This window comes from Plectropomus leopardus, chromosome 8 (genome assembly GCF_026936395.1).
Source record: "Plectropomus leopardus strain MGB_pleo_1.0 chromosome 8, ASM2693639v1, whole genome shotgun sequence".
Lineage (NCBI taxonomy): Eukaryota > Metazoa > Chordata > Actinopteri > Perciformes > Serranidae > Plectropomus > Plectropomus leopardus.
The window spans coordinates 6,892,579-6,906,955 of NC_142183.1; the positions used below are offsets into that span (position 1 = coordinate 6,892,579).

Genomic DNA, 14,377 nt, shown 5'->3' on the forward strand with positions numbered 1-14,377 from the left:
TGGGAAGCAGGCAATAAGCAACAAGACATGGCCCCCAAATTAGTAAGAAATAAGTAAATAAGTTACAAGAAAATTACCCTGAAATAAGCAAAAATAAAAATAAAAAGGAAAAAAATTAACAAGAAATTACCCCCCAAAATTGGGGGAAATTTATAAAAAAATATATAATTATATTAATTATTAATGTAGTTTTCTGGACTTTTTTCTTAGTTTTTTTATTTCCCCCTTTTTAAACAGTAATAATAATTTACAGGTCACTTTCTCATCACCTTTTACTAATTTTCTGCAATTTGTGGGACATTTCTTGCCAAATTGCTCACTGCCTTTCACCACATGATTTTGAAACAATCGAACCAATTGATTAATACCAATCTGCTCAGGTTTCAAAGGGTAAAACAGCTTTTTAAAGGCGTCTTAATGGAGCTTAGAAAAACTAATGTTGATCCAGGTCTCAAGAGTTCAGCTGTTTTACCCAAGTAACATACATTTTCTTTTGTTTGTCCTATTGTTTTGTTGGTCCTTTTTTTTTTTTTTTTACATGTCCCTCTAAATCGGTCCATTTAGATTTGTATCTTATGTAAAGAGTTTAAAATAAAGTTCTGGGTTTATAAAGGGCTTATCCTCCCAAACGTGGTCTCCAGCAGGCTTACATGAAGTGATTTCACTGTTTCTGGGGAGACTTTGAAATAACACACTATAATTTCATCTCTGTGATTCCAGTGGGAAACATTGCATCAGTTTCTCATGATTTTTAGGGCTAAATTCAAGACAAGGTGATTTTAAGCAGCGAGCTTGTTTGCCTGCTGCACTCTCACAGCTGTAAATAGAAATCTAGTTTCATACATTTATCCCCACAATCACTCAGACACAGGCCTATAAGCCACAAAATAAATCTTAGTGTTTATGTCTCTGTGATTTACAAACCTCTTTATGTTCCCGTCTGCCAGACGTTATGTTAGGCGTTTAAAATACCACCTGAACCACCTTTCATGTATTGGCATGCTTCCCCTCAGAGCCTCGTGCTGTTTTTGCAGATGAGTATTCGCTCCAGTGCGACTGAAAAATGACTCGCAGATTGATGTTTCCTTTCCTCTGCATTATAGTCATTCAGGTGTAAGGAGCTGCAGCTGTCTGGGCTGTTTGTTGCAGCTTCAAAATTATGTTGTTTCAGATAATACGTGACTGAAGTAAAAATTATGTTTTGCAAATGAATGTATTTTACCAATTAAAGAATGTGAAGACTAAGTTTAGCTAATCCAAACAAACCCACGATAATAAAGAAGACAAGTATGTCTTAGACCAAAAATACAACACAGTAAATAAGGAGGGAGATATAAAACATTAAAACATTACACATAAACTCTGTCATGCACTTAAAATATTTTCAAAGGTCCAGTGTGTAGGATTGAGGGGATATATTGGCATAAATTGAATATAATGTCTAATATAATAAGTATGTTTTCTTTAGTGTGTAATCACCTGAAAATAAGAATCATTTTGTTTTTGTTACTTAGGAATAGTTACTTATGAGCTTTTTATATTAAAATATGTGGGTGGGTCCTCTTTCACGGAGTTCCCCTGAGTTAAAAACGTTTTAATTTATGTTTGTGGCATTTGTGCACCTATATAAAGTGTAGTGTTGGCTACTGCTGGCTGTTGATAGCAGTCCTCTGATTTAAATGAGGTAAACATGCTGAGTCAAGGCATTTTAGTTTTAATGCGGCCTGATCGGACACATTTCAGTAATTCTTTAATAAGGAAGTTAATCAGGAACAAGTCCAGTTTGTGAAGTTTTTATTGAGACCACAAGACCGTTAAATTTTACCCTCAAAGGATAAAAATAGCAACACAAACTAAATGATTTTATTCCTAGCTTCAGTCTAGTTTTCTTTCAGCAGGTGCAACGGTAAAGGTCTCAACTGAGCTATGATACAAAATCTCTAGGATATGACTACAGTTTGGGCGGATGATATAGTTGTTAATCAATGAGAATGACTCAGCGGTTATGTGGCCAGCAGCTGCAATTTTCTGACTGATTCATAAATCACTTGCTCTGTGTCGGGCGCTCATTTCCACTGCAGGAGGACGCTGTAAACCAGCCTCCAGTGTCACATTTCATTCTCCAATGAAAAATGAAAGAAATAGAATTATTCAACAATTTTGGAGGGTTATATAACTTCCCTTACCAAGTAAAATAGGTGAATCTCAGCAACGTTTGGTCAGTTACAGGCCATATTTTTTATTTTTTATTTTTTTTAATTCTCTTTTTATTGAGTTCTGACAAGGTCCAAAAAGATAGTCCTTATCGGGCTTAGTAGTTTTATCTCTCCAAGCCTTCTGTTAATAAGAGATACATTCGGAGATGCTACAAAAGTGAATTCAAGCAATAAATTCAGAAGCCAAAAAGGACCGATAAAGTAAATAGTACAGATATGAACCTGGAAAAACAAATTTTTCAAAAAGGTAAAAATGCGCTTCATAAATAGAACCAGAATTTTGGAGTGTGTCTTCACGATACTTCACGAAAACCATTAAAAATAAAAGTAAATAAATACAAAAATAAACTAAAATGAATTCACTTTAAATAAATGAAGAATATACAGGTGTAATATACTCTATAATCTTTTTAAGAACTTGTTCTGTTGCAGTCAAATAGCAAAAGTAATCCCTTCCATCTTAAATATGTCATGTATAATGTCAATACAGGCCATATATTTTAGATTTAGACCTGGTCGATGCTGCTTTGTTCAGATCGACCACCGGCTCCACACACTCTCGTTTCACACTAACAATGTGATGCTTGTGGTGTTTCATTAATTCCCTTCAGCTCTTTGTCTGAGTTTAAAGCTCTTTATGGCCTTTCACACACATACAAAGGCATTCATAGGAGTGTGTAAGCCCGGTTGTACCCAAACACACACACAGTGCCAAATCTCCTTAGCGTCAGTAGTGCCGGGGTGTGTGTTCTCCTTACTTTCAGTTTCACCAAGGCCCACATCTCTCAGCCAATCAGGAGGCACAGGCGGTCAGGCCACCGTCAGTCCAGGACACCCAGAGCCCAGTGAGGAAGGATGCTTTGGCTGAGCTTTAACCCTTTGAAACCTCGGAAAGTTGGCTTGATTTTTCTCAGAAAACAAGGGAAGATGGCAATGAGCAACTGAAGAGGAAATGACCCAGATTTTAACAACAAAAAAGCAAAAACAAAAAAAGTAAAAAGTATAAGAAAAATACCCCAAAAATTAGCAAATATAAAACAAACATAAAAAATACAGGGAAGTAAAAAAAGAAAAAGAAAAAAAGAGAGACCCGAAGAAAGGTGCTTAAAAATTATCATTCTGTAAAATAATTTTAAATATTCAGTTTTGATTATTCTAAATATTATTTTATGCATTTTATTATATATTGTTAAACAATAATAATATAATAATCTACTTTGCATGTAGTACAGTGAATTTTCTTTTTTCATGTAAAAACAAAGTGGCATCACAACAAAAACCTGGCATTTAAAATTCGAAAAATTAAAAAATATTTGATATTTATGAATCGGACTGATGTTGACTACAAAATAAAGTCACTGAAAGTAGGAAATCATATTAATGTGTAATATATTTTATAGCTTGATTTTGAATACCAAATTTTCTGCAAAGTGGGAGTATTTGACACCGCACAAAAAATAATGTACAAAAATCCTTGTTGCTTCTTATTGACATAAAAGCTGTGATGATAAAAAAATCTACTTAGAATGTAGCATATAAGAAATAATTCATTTTGGGGTGTTTATTTTTTTAATCTAATAACATAATAGCATCATGACAAAAAAAACTATCATATAAAAGATTAAAATTCTGAAAATTAATGAATATTTATGATAAGGGCTGATTTTAGTTAGATTTTACTCAATGAAAGTAGAAAATAATATTAATAATATTAATATTCTTTTAAGCTTTTTGTGTGTGTGATATTAAAGCAGGCCCAAGGGTTAAAAATTTTAAGGTATTATATTGTTAAGAAGGCATTGACTCGAGAGACCCTGCACGCGCACAACGTCAAGTGCCCGTAGTGTGGGAAATCAACAGTGCGCATGCCCAGAGCGGATTGCCGTTACGGCCGCTGCAGTCTGATTGGCTGTTAGTGTTGCTAGTGTCTGGTAGCTGTTAGCCGTTAGCTGTTACCGTGAACGGTGCGGATTATCTCTCACAGACTTAATTTAAAGTTTACTTTTTGAAGAAAAACTAAAGATTAAACTCTTCAGTGCCCACCAGCTGCGAGACTCTTTTATAATCCAAACTGGTGTAAATAATCCGAGTTAAAGTGGAGTGGTTCTTCGAGTACAAAATAGCTAACGGCTAGCTAACGTAAGTTTGTGAGAGGATAGTGTTTATCTTTTGCGTTTTTTGGAGAGGGTGGTACTTCGTGATCAAGAGCAGACTTTCAGGATCTCGAGCTGTTTTCTGGGAGGATTACTAAACACGGAAGCAGAAGGACCGCTTGAAAATATCTTCGGCTAACAGATCATGAGCTACCCGGATAACCGACGCGTTCAAAGTGGACTGAGCCGACCGACAACACCGAGGAGGACAGGTAATGTCATGTCGGGTTACCACCTGTGTTAAATCGTGTTGAGTTATGTGATATAGCTTGTGTTATATTGTATGATTTGGCGTTTGCTCAAAGTTAGTAATTTTTACCACCAAAAAATGCCAATGTGCACGAGTGACCCCCACTCACTGAGACAGAAAGTAACGTCAAAGACGCTGAAGTTTGCTTCTGATTCAGTAGTAAAGAAACAGTTCAGAGAAAAGTAACTTGCTTGGCGACCGATGTTACCTCTAACTGTTGTGAAGGCATGTTGAAAAAAACAGTAAAGCCCCGACGATTTCTGAAACCCATGTGTTGAAACTTGAATCTTGTAAAAGGGAAAAATAAGATTTCGCTGCTTTTTCAATTATGGACCACTTTGGACCAGGTCTCTGTCAAAACCGTTATACTTAGACAAGTCAAATCTGGACAAGATTATCCTAGAGGGGCCAAATGTTTTCTAAAAACAGATTTAAGATTTGTGAAAACTCTAAAAAGGTAGATTTAACAGCTTTTTTTCTCTTATAGACCACATTAGACCAGACCTCTGTTGTAAACCACTATACCTAGGTCAAATCTGGACTAGATTATCCTAGAGAGGCTAAAGTTGTAAAAATGCAGGAAGATTTCACTGCTTTTTTTCCAAATATAGACCACATTGGACCGGGTCTCTGTCAAAACCAATTAGACATGCCAAACATGGACTGCATTATTTGAGAGAGGCTAAACATTACACACTGACAACACACGTACAGATTTGTGAAACCTCTATTCTCTTTGTGAAAATGCAAAAAGGGTAGATTTCACTGCTTTTTCCCCATGAACGGGTCTCTAAACTCGTGCTGTTGGGCAGCGATTGATTTAGTGTGTGGCCATACTTTAGTTTCTGTTCTGAACATCTGGGGGACATACGTGAGCTTTGTAATGTGAATTTGGGTAAAGCTGAGGCATTAGAATGATTGCATATTGTCATATAAAAACTACTTAAACGCAATTTTAAAATAATCCCGACATTCTCCTATACATGGCCAGAGACATTGTTTTTGTGTGTTGCTTGTATTTGAAAGGACAGTTACGTGAAACTGATTTCAACAGCTTTAACACTGCAGTTGGTCTTTGAATTTTTTATTCAAAGTATTAAAGTTGTTAGATTAGCAGGTGCTTTTCTGGCATTTAAATGTTTTCAGTGAGTGTGTGCCTTGCATTACGCTTTACAAGTTGCCCTCCAGAATCAAAGTCTAGTCTTCAGCAGCTGGTGTTTAAAAATCTTGCTTTAAGGGAAAACTCCTCCCTAAATATACTTCTACATCCACTGCATTCCTGCAGTTATGTTGTGACCGCCCTCTAATTTACTTTTTGTTGCAGCCACACCTCTGTCTGCCTCATTTGACATTAAGGGGTTTCCTACATGGCCCACAGTGCAACCTGCTGAGAATCTGTGAATTAGATGGATTTCAGTCGTGGGTAATGTATTATGTTACAGCAGGAGATGAAGCTGGAATCATCAAGAAAAATGATAGTCATTCCCTGTTCTCAAATCACAGCGTGTGCTGAGACGGCCCTGTTCTGGTCTGCTGGAGCTGCTATGGGCGGAAAAAAGTTCTGTCTGCCTGTTATGTAAAAATATCTTTATGATTGCTGAACATTAGTATACTGACACTTTGTGTTTGCTGCTGATGATTTGGTTAAATCCTGACCTGATATCACATCACATTATCAGCAATTTGTCCTGTTAACCTCAGGGAGAAAACATAACAACAGCTGTTTTTCTAGCAGTGAGTGGGTGTTACAAAATGAACTTTGTATCTTTATGGAGTGTTTTAATAATGTTGTATTGCAGTATTTTACATAAAGGTCCAGTGTGTAAGATGTAGGGTATTTAGTTGTGTGTCACAGTAGGGGTGGCCCATGTATATCCAATACACTTGAGGTATCGCAGCTTGATCCTTGTGCTATATACAGTACAAAATAACTATATCCTGAACATTGAGTATAAATTGTCAGGTTGTTTTTATACCAGCGTTTCGGTTCTCTTGCTCTCTTCTATGGTTCTCTGCCCCTCACAGACACACATAAAGCAGGGCTTTTGCAGAGCTCCAGACCCTGACCATTAACTCATTGAGTGCCAGCCCTATTGTATAATGAAAAGTGGCTTGTGCCAGCTTTTCTGGCCAATTTGAGTCATCTTTCAAGACCCACAGAATATTTTGTACAAAGACTCTGAAAACACAGAATAGCTCAAATGAAAGAAGAGATCCATGAGATTTTCTTCCAGCGTCCACTGGCAAAACTGGCCACTTGACCCTCTCCGTTTTTTGGGGGGCATTTTATGCCGATATTGAATTGATGTAGCTTTGTTGCTGTAGTTTCGAATCACCTCCGTACAGATCACTCTGCTCTCTGATCCTGTATTAACTTGCTGTGAGCTGTAATCTCATCACTTCTAAACAAAAGAGCAGTCTCTCTCTTCTTTCGTGTCAAGTAGCCTATCTACTCCTCCATGCTATATTGTTGAAGTCAAGAGCACATTCTGCAACATCTGGAGACCAAAACATCCACAGAAGTACTCTGCATAGCACACTGACTAGCAAAAATCACAAAAAACGACTGCTTGTCTTGAAGCAGTCTCAGTCAACTGAGGGGTTGCCGACTGATGAATCAGATCTCCAACTTTAAAGGGGTAGCCCTAATTAAAACTGGTAAAAACACTGAATAAAGCAGTTTCAAATCAGTGTTTCTCCAAAGCTTTTCGGCACATTGCAGATGGGACGCAGGCCCAGCATCTGCTAATGTGAGCTCCCATTTGTTATCTGATAACTTAAGATGCAGATGTTCAGGAGGTTTTTTTACCATGAGCCATATATCCAGAGGTGTCTTCCTCTCCAAAACAAACAAACGCGCTGATTTAAACCAGTAAAACAATGAGGAAAACAGTCTTACAGAAAAAGAAAATCTGTTTGTCAGATGCTCTCGTCATGGAGGGGTTGCTAATCACTGTGGCCGATGCAAAAATATGAATGGTCCTATCTAGAATCAGTGTTAGGTTTGTCTGTTCTGTAGAAACATGGCAACATAGTGATATCCATGGATGAGGACCTGCCACCTGTGTAGGTAAAAAACAGCTCATTCTAAAGTGACAGAAACACAACAGTTCTTATTTTCAGGTGATTATACACCAAAAAAACATACTTATTATATTTAATTTCTCTAAATATTTTCCCCTAAATCCTACACCCTGGACTGTCATGTAGCCGCTCTCATTTTACCTCTGAACATTAGTGATTTCAACTAATGAATGCTAAAGATGTTTCACCCAACTTGTCATTTTAGTGCATGAATCAAGTGTATGTTTTGAAACTGAAATGAGGCAGAAATGTCGAATAATCCTATTATGAATGCCAGCCATAATGCATCTTCTGTTAAATCTGCCAAATATCCTTTGTTGATAGTATTATCTGATACGACCCTGCTGCCCTTTGATTTTGCACATTGAACATGTGTTGATTTAGAGGCTCGTCAGTGCCAAAGTATGCAGGCCAAGCCTTTCTAAAAATCACACTCCCTCCGGTTAAATTACTGTGTCAATACCCAACATGCTCAAACTCCTAATCTCCCCTGCAAATACTTTCAGTAAGACTGTGAACACACATTTGAAAAGAAGAAATCCAGGTTTCAAAGTGTTAAAATGACATGACAGGATTTCCTTGTCTTTCTCCTCAAGACGAAACAAATTTATCAATAGCAAGTTATCACCAAAGTAAATTTCTTCCTAAATCGACAAATCACAGAGCAGCATTAAAGAATAGATAGAAAAAGTGTTTATTGAAGGTAGAATGGCTGTTAACAACGTGGAGAAATACTTCTTTAGTGGCATCTATGAAGAATATCTAATGAGACAAGTGTTAATGTGACAGCAAAGAGAGCTGAATTGATTTTAGTCTCCACTGTTTCTGGATCAGCAATCATAATCCTGCAGCATCGTGAAAAAGAATGTGCAGAAACTCGACCAGGAGTCGTGGCAGTGCTCCTCAGCCAGTTTCCTGTTATTAGGTTGACAGGATTTGACAGCTCGGGGAGATGGTGGTGGAGTGGAAGGTGGATCAGTCTTCCTCTGTGCATTACGGAGTCTGAAATGAGCATCTCTGGCAGCTCTCCTGCACACTCCCGCCTTGATCAACGCACGACTGTCCTGGCACAAACTCTTTTGCTTCCTCAGTGCCCTGGCGATTTGCTTCCAGTAAAGCCGGACATTGGAGGCATACTGGGGACAAAGATCCAGTCTGGCGACATATTCACAGCTGTAGCTCCTGTCCATCTTCTTGCAGGTGATACCAAGGATGAAGAGACCCTCACCTGTTGCTGCCCAGGTGCACTCTGACTTGTCTTTGGAGACCATTTTGCCTTTAATGGGCTGCGAAGAGACAGATTTGGGTTGGCGGCCCACTTTCAGCCCTGGCCTGTCCTTGTGTTGTCCTCTGTCCACGCCTCTCCCCTTTCGCCCATGGCTCTTCTGGCAGCTGCTCAACACCAGCTGATGGGAAATACACGCTAGGACCAGCAGGATGGTGACATTGGTAAAAAAAGCCATGAAACCAGCACGAAACACCCTGCAAGAGGATAAATCAGGATTTAGATATTTTAAATCCCCTTTTTCCCTCTTAAAAGGAATCATAATCCCCTTTTAGACGCATGTTTTGGACTGAAATGACTAATTTTCCTACAGAAATACTATTGGTGCACTCCAAGCTTTAGATAGTGACTCTTAAACAAAAAAAAAACAACACAGCTTGTTCAGAATAGCATCTTTTCAAAGCAGTTTGACATAAAGACAAAATATAAAAGAAACATTGAATATAAAACGTCACATACAAATTAACAGAATGAAAGATGAAAATAGGCTTTTAAGGAATAAATAAGAATAAAAAGAGGAATAAAAACTTACAGTGTGATGAAAGAAATGAATAAATAGCCCCAAATTTAATAAAAAGCCGAGCCAAACAAAGAATTAATCCTTGGTTTATAAGATGAAACAGTCGGAGTGTGACGTGAATATAGCAGGCTTTAGAAAGTAAAGAAATGACAACACAATACAACTCCTCCAAGTGAAGACATGTTTATAGGGACATAATGAGGAATTTAATAAGTTATGTATCATAAAGAGTCCTTTAAATTACTGCAGAGATGTAATGACTTTAAGGTTTTACTGCATATAAAAATTAAATTAAATTAATTCAGTTTATTGAGTTAGGACAGTGCTCATTAATCAACATATCAGCAGTAAGCATCGATGTAAATATGCTGGAATTAGTGCAATTAGCGTGTGCAAAGTATGAAAGTAAGCCACAGCAAATACATGCAGACTTTAAGTCCTCATTTATTATAATATCAGAGTGGTTAGTATTCAGGAATCATTAGAGTCTGAGATCAGATGAGTCAGCGATAACTTACCTGAAGTTTTCAGGGATAAATTTTGGGTTTACAGTCCAGACACCTGAGAGTCGTCTTTACTCTACCTGCAGCTTCAGTACGCTGCTGCAATACAGCCCTCCCCCTCACACACAAACACACACACACACACACACGCATGATTGGAGGGCTTACAAAGTTTGTTGAGTTCATAGCAGCCAGCCAATGAAAGGGTAGTCAAATCACTGCCTGTGAAATCATTTTTGTTATTTTGATTAAGCTTGTAAATACAGATTATTGCCATCGTTGAAGCTTGTCATGCAGTTGGTTAAACAAGTTAAATCAAATTATTTAGTAAATTAAATTAAATAATACCACTGACATCAAAATCTGCTTAATAACCAGCAACAGTGTGATAAAGTCATTGAAAAGCAACTTCAGGGGACTTTCACTTTGGTCAATTTGTCTCTTTGTCTTTGCTGATCTGGCCCTAGTGGCAACCATAACCACAAAATAACTTAGACTTCGCCTCATTGTAGAACTGTGCCTGTAAATATGAAAACACCGGCTCTTCCAGTCTGTGTGCTGAATTTGTTTCATCTGATTTGGGGGGATCAGACCAAGTGAAAGGCATTAAGCAAGACTATATATAACTTGTACTTGCAAGTGTTGGTGGTGCTTTTTTGGGTTGGTGTTTGATGGTGGGATGAGGAAATCAACTCACCAGTCTGGAAACTCTCCTTCTGTGACCCTGCTTGCTAGCCAGGTTGAGGTTTTTAATTGTCGAGGAAAAGATGGAGAAGAATGAGCACCGTCTGAACTTGCATGCTGCTAGTCATTGTACAGGCATTGGATAATTAACTGGATGACCTCTGTGTCGCATCAGTTTCCAACGGGATATCAGAAACTTTAATATTCTATTCAGAGGAAACATGGCTAAATCCAGGACAGCGACACTCAAACAGGAGACTGTTTAAGGGGAGTAGACGTGTGTTATATGGCAAAATAGGACTGGTACATCAGTGTGAATGTGAGGTGCTGTCCTGTTCCTGCTCAAGATCACAGCAGTGCTCCTTAGAGGCAGCCGCTTAGGGGTGGCTGCAGAACGGCGTTGCGCATGTTCGCACGGAGCAACCGTACGGCGGTGTTGATTGGTGACGAGATATGTAAACAAACTATGACGCATGAGATCGAGCCAGTCAGAGTGTGTAGCACATTCCAGGATACAAACTTCAACTTCACCTATGAAACCAATGAATTTACTGAGTCTTTGGTGCATTTCATTAATAAAACAACAAAAGCAACTGTACCCAAAACTACAGTTAAATCATTCCACAACCGTAAACTTGGAACCTATAAACACATGCTGCAGCTCGTCTGAAAACACAGACAATCATAAAAAAGCATCCCACCATGTAAGAAGAGGTAAAAAAAGGACTTAATACAGTGCATATGTTAAAAGAGCTGACAGGATCGCATTTGAGTTAGACCATGAATGATTTCAAGAGACAAATAAGTGATTGATTGACATCTAATTTCTCTCCTTTTTAGTTCTTTAGTCAAAACGGATTTAATTTAAGCAAAGACTTAAAACTTGTACTTGTGTATGAACTTGCAGTCATTGAAGACAGGACTAAAAATAATCTGTTTTGGCAGATTGTGCTGCCTGCTTTAAGAAATCCCACCTGCTTCTGCGATAACCCTACTTTTAAGGTATTAATTTCAAACAAATGCAAATAACTGAGTCTTTTAAAAACCTTCATTGCACCATCTGTTAGTACAGTATGCCAAAAATAAAATTACTTGAAATATCTTGAAACGAGCCAGATGTCCCTGCAGGAGAAAATCCCTGAAAATCAGTGAGTGAACTCAGTGGTCTGTTTAATTTAAACAGTAGCGTCACCCAGTGGTTCAATATGGTATAGCAGGTATCACAAGACTAATATTGTATAGCAGCTGTTTTTGATCTGAACTTTTGTTCAGTATTTTTTGAGTTATTTTTCATCAGGAAGGAGTAATTACATCTTGCTCATCAACACAAAATGATAAAGAATAATATTTATTTAGTTTATAAAATATGTTTCACATTTATTAAACCTTTCTTTGAAATACACCAGAGCAAAAATCATCAGACCAAAAAAAAAAATGAAAACGAAAGAAATATCCAATAATGTAATATTTGAGGTGATATTAGGTAATGCAAGAAGATTATATACAAGAACAAAAACATAAATACAAATAAGTGACAGCAATAATTTGTTTGTCTCTCTTGTCCCAGGCCTGTATATCGATATAAAGGTGTGTACAGCTGCAGAAACTCTCTAGTAGGAGTACTTTTACCATTTCAAACATGTGTTTCATAGCCTTTTGTGTAAACCCTCTTAGTAATAACAGGTAGTTTTTTTTCACGTGACATTTGGAGGATGATGCATGGAAAGTTCACAGAAAAATCTCTGGACGTCACAGCAGTACCATCTCTTCCCCTGAAGAGAGTGCTGCAGTTCTTCTCCCAAAATGTAAAAGCTGCTGGTGTAGGATTTCCCTCCAAGGGCTTTCATCAGACATCAGAAGTTATCTTCATCAGACTTGTAAATCTGTGGATATAACAGAAGAGGGAATGCATACAGTTTTAAATTATGTGCATCAGTAATATTTGAGCAAAGAAAAGAGAAAAGTAAATGAACGCTGGAGGCAAACTTGGTTTTAAATATACAGGATCCCTTATTCCTCTTCACCACGGTACTCTTATATTAGTCATAAGATAACATAATAAAAGCTGCGTGTTAATGAAGAGGCCAGCTCTGCTGCTCACCTTCCTCGTTATTTTCGAAACAAACCGATGAAGTAGGCGCAGATGCCTTGAAGTGACCTCCAGCAGTACTGCCGAGCTATCCTCTTAGCGTTGCTCTCGACAGGAGGTGGCGTTGTTTGTGGACTGGCTCTTTGAGTGGTCCTTACTCCTGGCGGGACTTGTCTCCCAGAGTCAGGCCTCGTGGGTGCAGGACGTGGTGGAGGTCTGGCAGGCTGTTCTGCTGGTTTCGCTCCTGTCCCTGTGGAAGCCTCTGCCGTTGACTGGGAGAAAGAAGCGGATGAGAATACCATTTGAGAGTCATCAGATGCCTTCCTGCACATGAATGGTTTGATCTGCTTTGGCGCCTGGCAGGCGTTGTGGAGCTTCCTGAGGCCCCACATCATCTGGACGAAGTAGTGACGGGGGTTTTTGTTGTAGGGGCGGCAGGTGTAAGGCTTTCCGATGTATTCACACCAATAGGAGCGCTTGTTGCTCTGGCAGGACAGCCTCAGCCTGGTGTATTCCCTGTAACCGGTGATGATCATGGTGCACACGTCCTTGGCCTTGGTGCTGAATTTGATGGGATCATCCCAGATGCTTTGTCTCCTGTCACCCTGAGCGTCCGCTGACCAAAGGCAGCAGGCGAGCAGCAGCAGCAGAGCGCTGTCCTGGGTCCACATGGTGTCAGCTGGTTGCTGAGTGTACGAGGAGGAGAGTGAGACTGCTCGAGCTGAGGGTCCCTCCTGCTATTTATTGGCTGAGCAGACAAAGAAGGAATTCATGTAACAAAAAACTAAGTCACACTAAGGAAAACTTTACGGGAGGAGGATCAGTTATTGCTGTCTGGAGTGGGCAAAAGTCACGTGACATGCTTACAGTGATGCTTATGTTTATCCAGGTGTTATGTAACGAGACGACAAAAAGTTACACATAAAGAATTCCCAAAGAACTGAATTATATCAATTGCATCTCTTGAAACTCTTTGTAGCAAACAGTCTGATGCATTTCGGTTGCCAGAGGGTCTATACAGTCACACAAAAATAGTTTTCGATAATTTTCTTGTGTCTGCTGAGAACATCTCAATTAAAACAAAATGTGGCATGTCTGGGAATATACACATGTAAACAAGCCTCCTGAATCCTTCAAGTTCTTTCTTGTTTTAAAAGCTAGTCAGAGCCCACTGCCATGCAGCTCAGCCTATCATTTCCCTCCCAAAAATAAACACAAACGACTGCACAACCACGAAAAAACGTGAGTAGAAATCACTCACTTATGGACCAAGTTCAGTGTAGTGAGTAATTGTGCCAATTAAGACAGAACAAGAAATGTCTGCATAAAAGCAGCATAAAATTCAAATTCTCAGGTAAAGTAAAAGCACCTCAAAATTGCACTTTGGTGAAGTACCTGAGTAAATGTACTTAGTTACTTTCCATAACTGTTCAACAGTGAAATTGATGTTTATTTGATTCCATAATTTTGTCACAATTCTAGGATGAAGTTTTTGGTCATTTTTTGTTATGAAATTCTGAAGCTGCTGCAAAATCAGCAGTGCTTCTCATTAAAGTCCTCTCTGCACCAGGAGTGTTAGTGCTCCCCTGAGAT

The 14,377-nt window shown here is 38.6% G+C and overlaps 2 protein-coding genes across 2 annotated transcripts; both read right to left on the reverse strand.

The window, feature by feature from the left end:
• Window positions 1-8,373: 8,373 nt before the first annotated feature.
• fgfbp1a (fibroblast growth factor binding protein 1a) lies at window positions 8,374-9,166 on the reverse strand. Its single transcript, XM_042492717.2, has one exon. The coding sequence runs from the start codon at window positions 9,164-9,166 to the stop codon at window positions 8,534-8,536; it is 633 nt and encodes a 210-aa protein (XP_042348651.1). The 3' UTR covers window positions 8,374-8,533.
• Window positions 9,167-10,502: 1,336 nt separating this feature from the next.
• fgfbp2a (fibroblast growth factor binding protein 2a) lies at window positions 10,503-13,477 on the reverse strand. The gene is made up of 2 exons (XM_042492811.2): window positions 12,797-13,477; window positions 10,503-12,578 (listed from the first exon to the last, which is right to left on the reverse strand). Exon 1 carries the CDS (start codon window positions 13,453-13,455, stop codon window positions 12,805-12,807), a length of 651 nt encoding a protein of 216 aa, XP_042348745.2. The 5' UTR covers window positions 13,456-13,477; the 3' UTR covers window positions 10,503-12,578; window positions 12,797-12,804.
• Window positions 13,478-14,377: the final 900 nt, after the last annotated feature.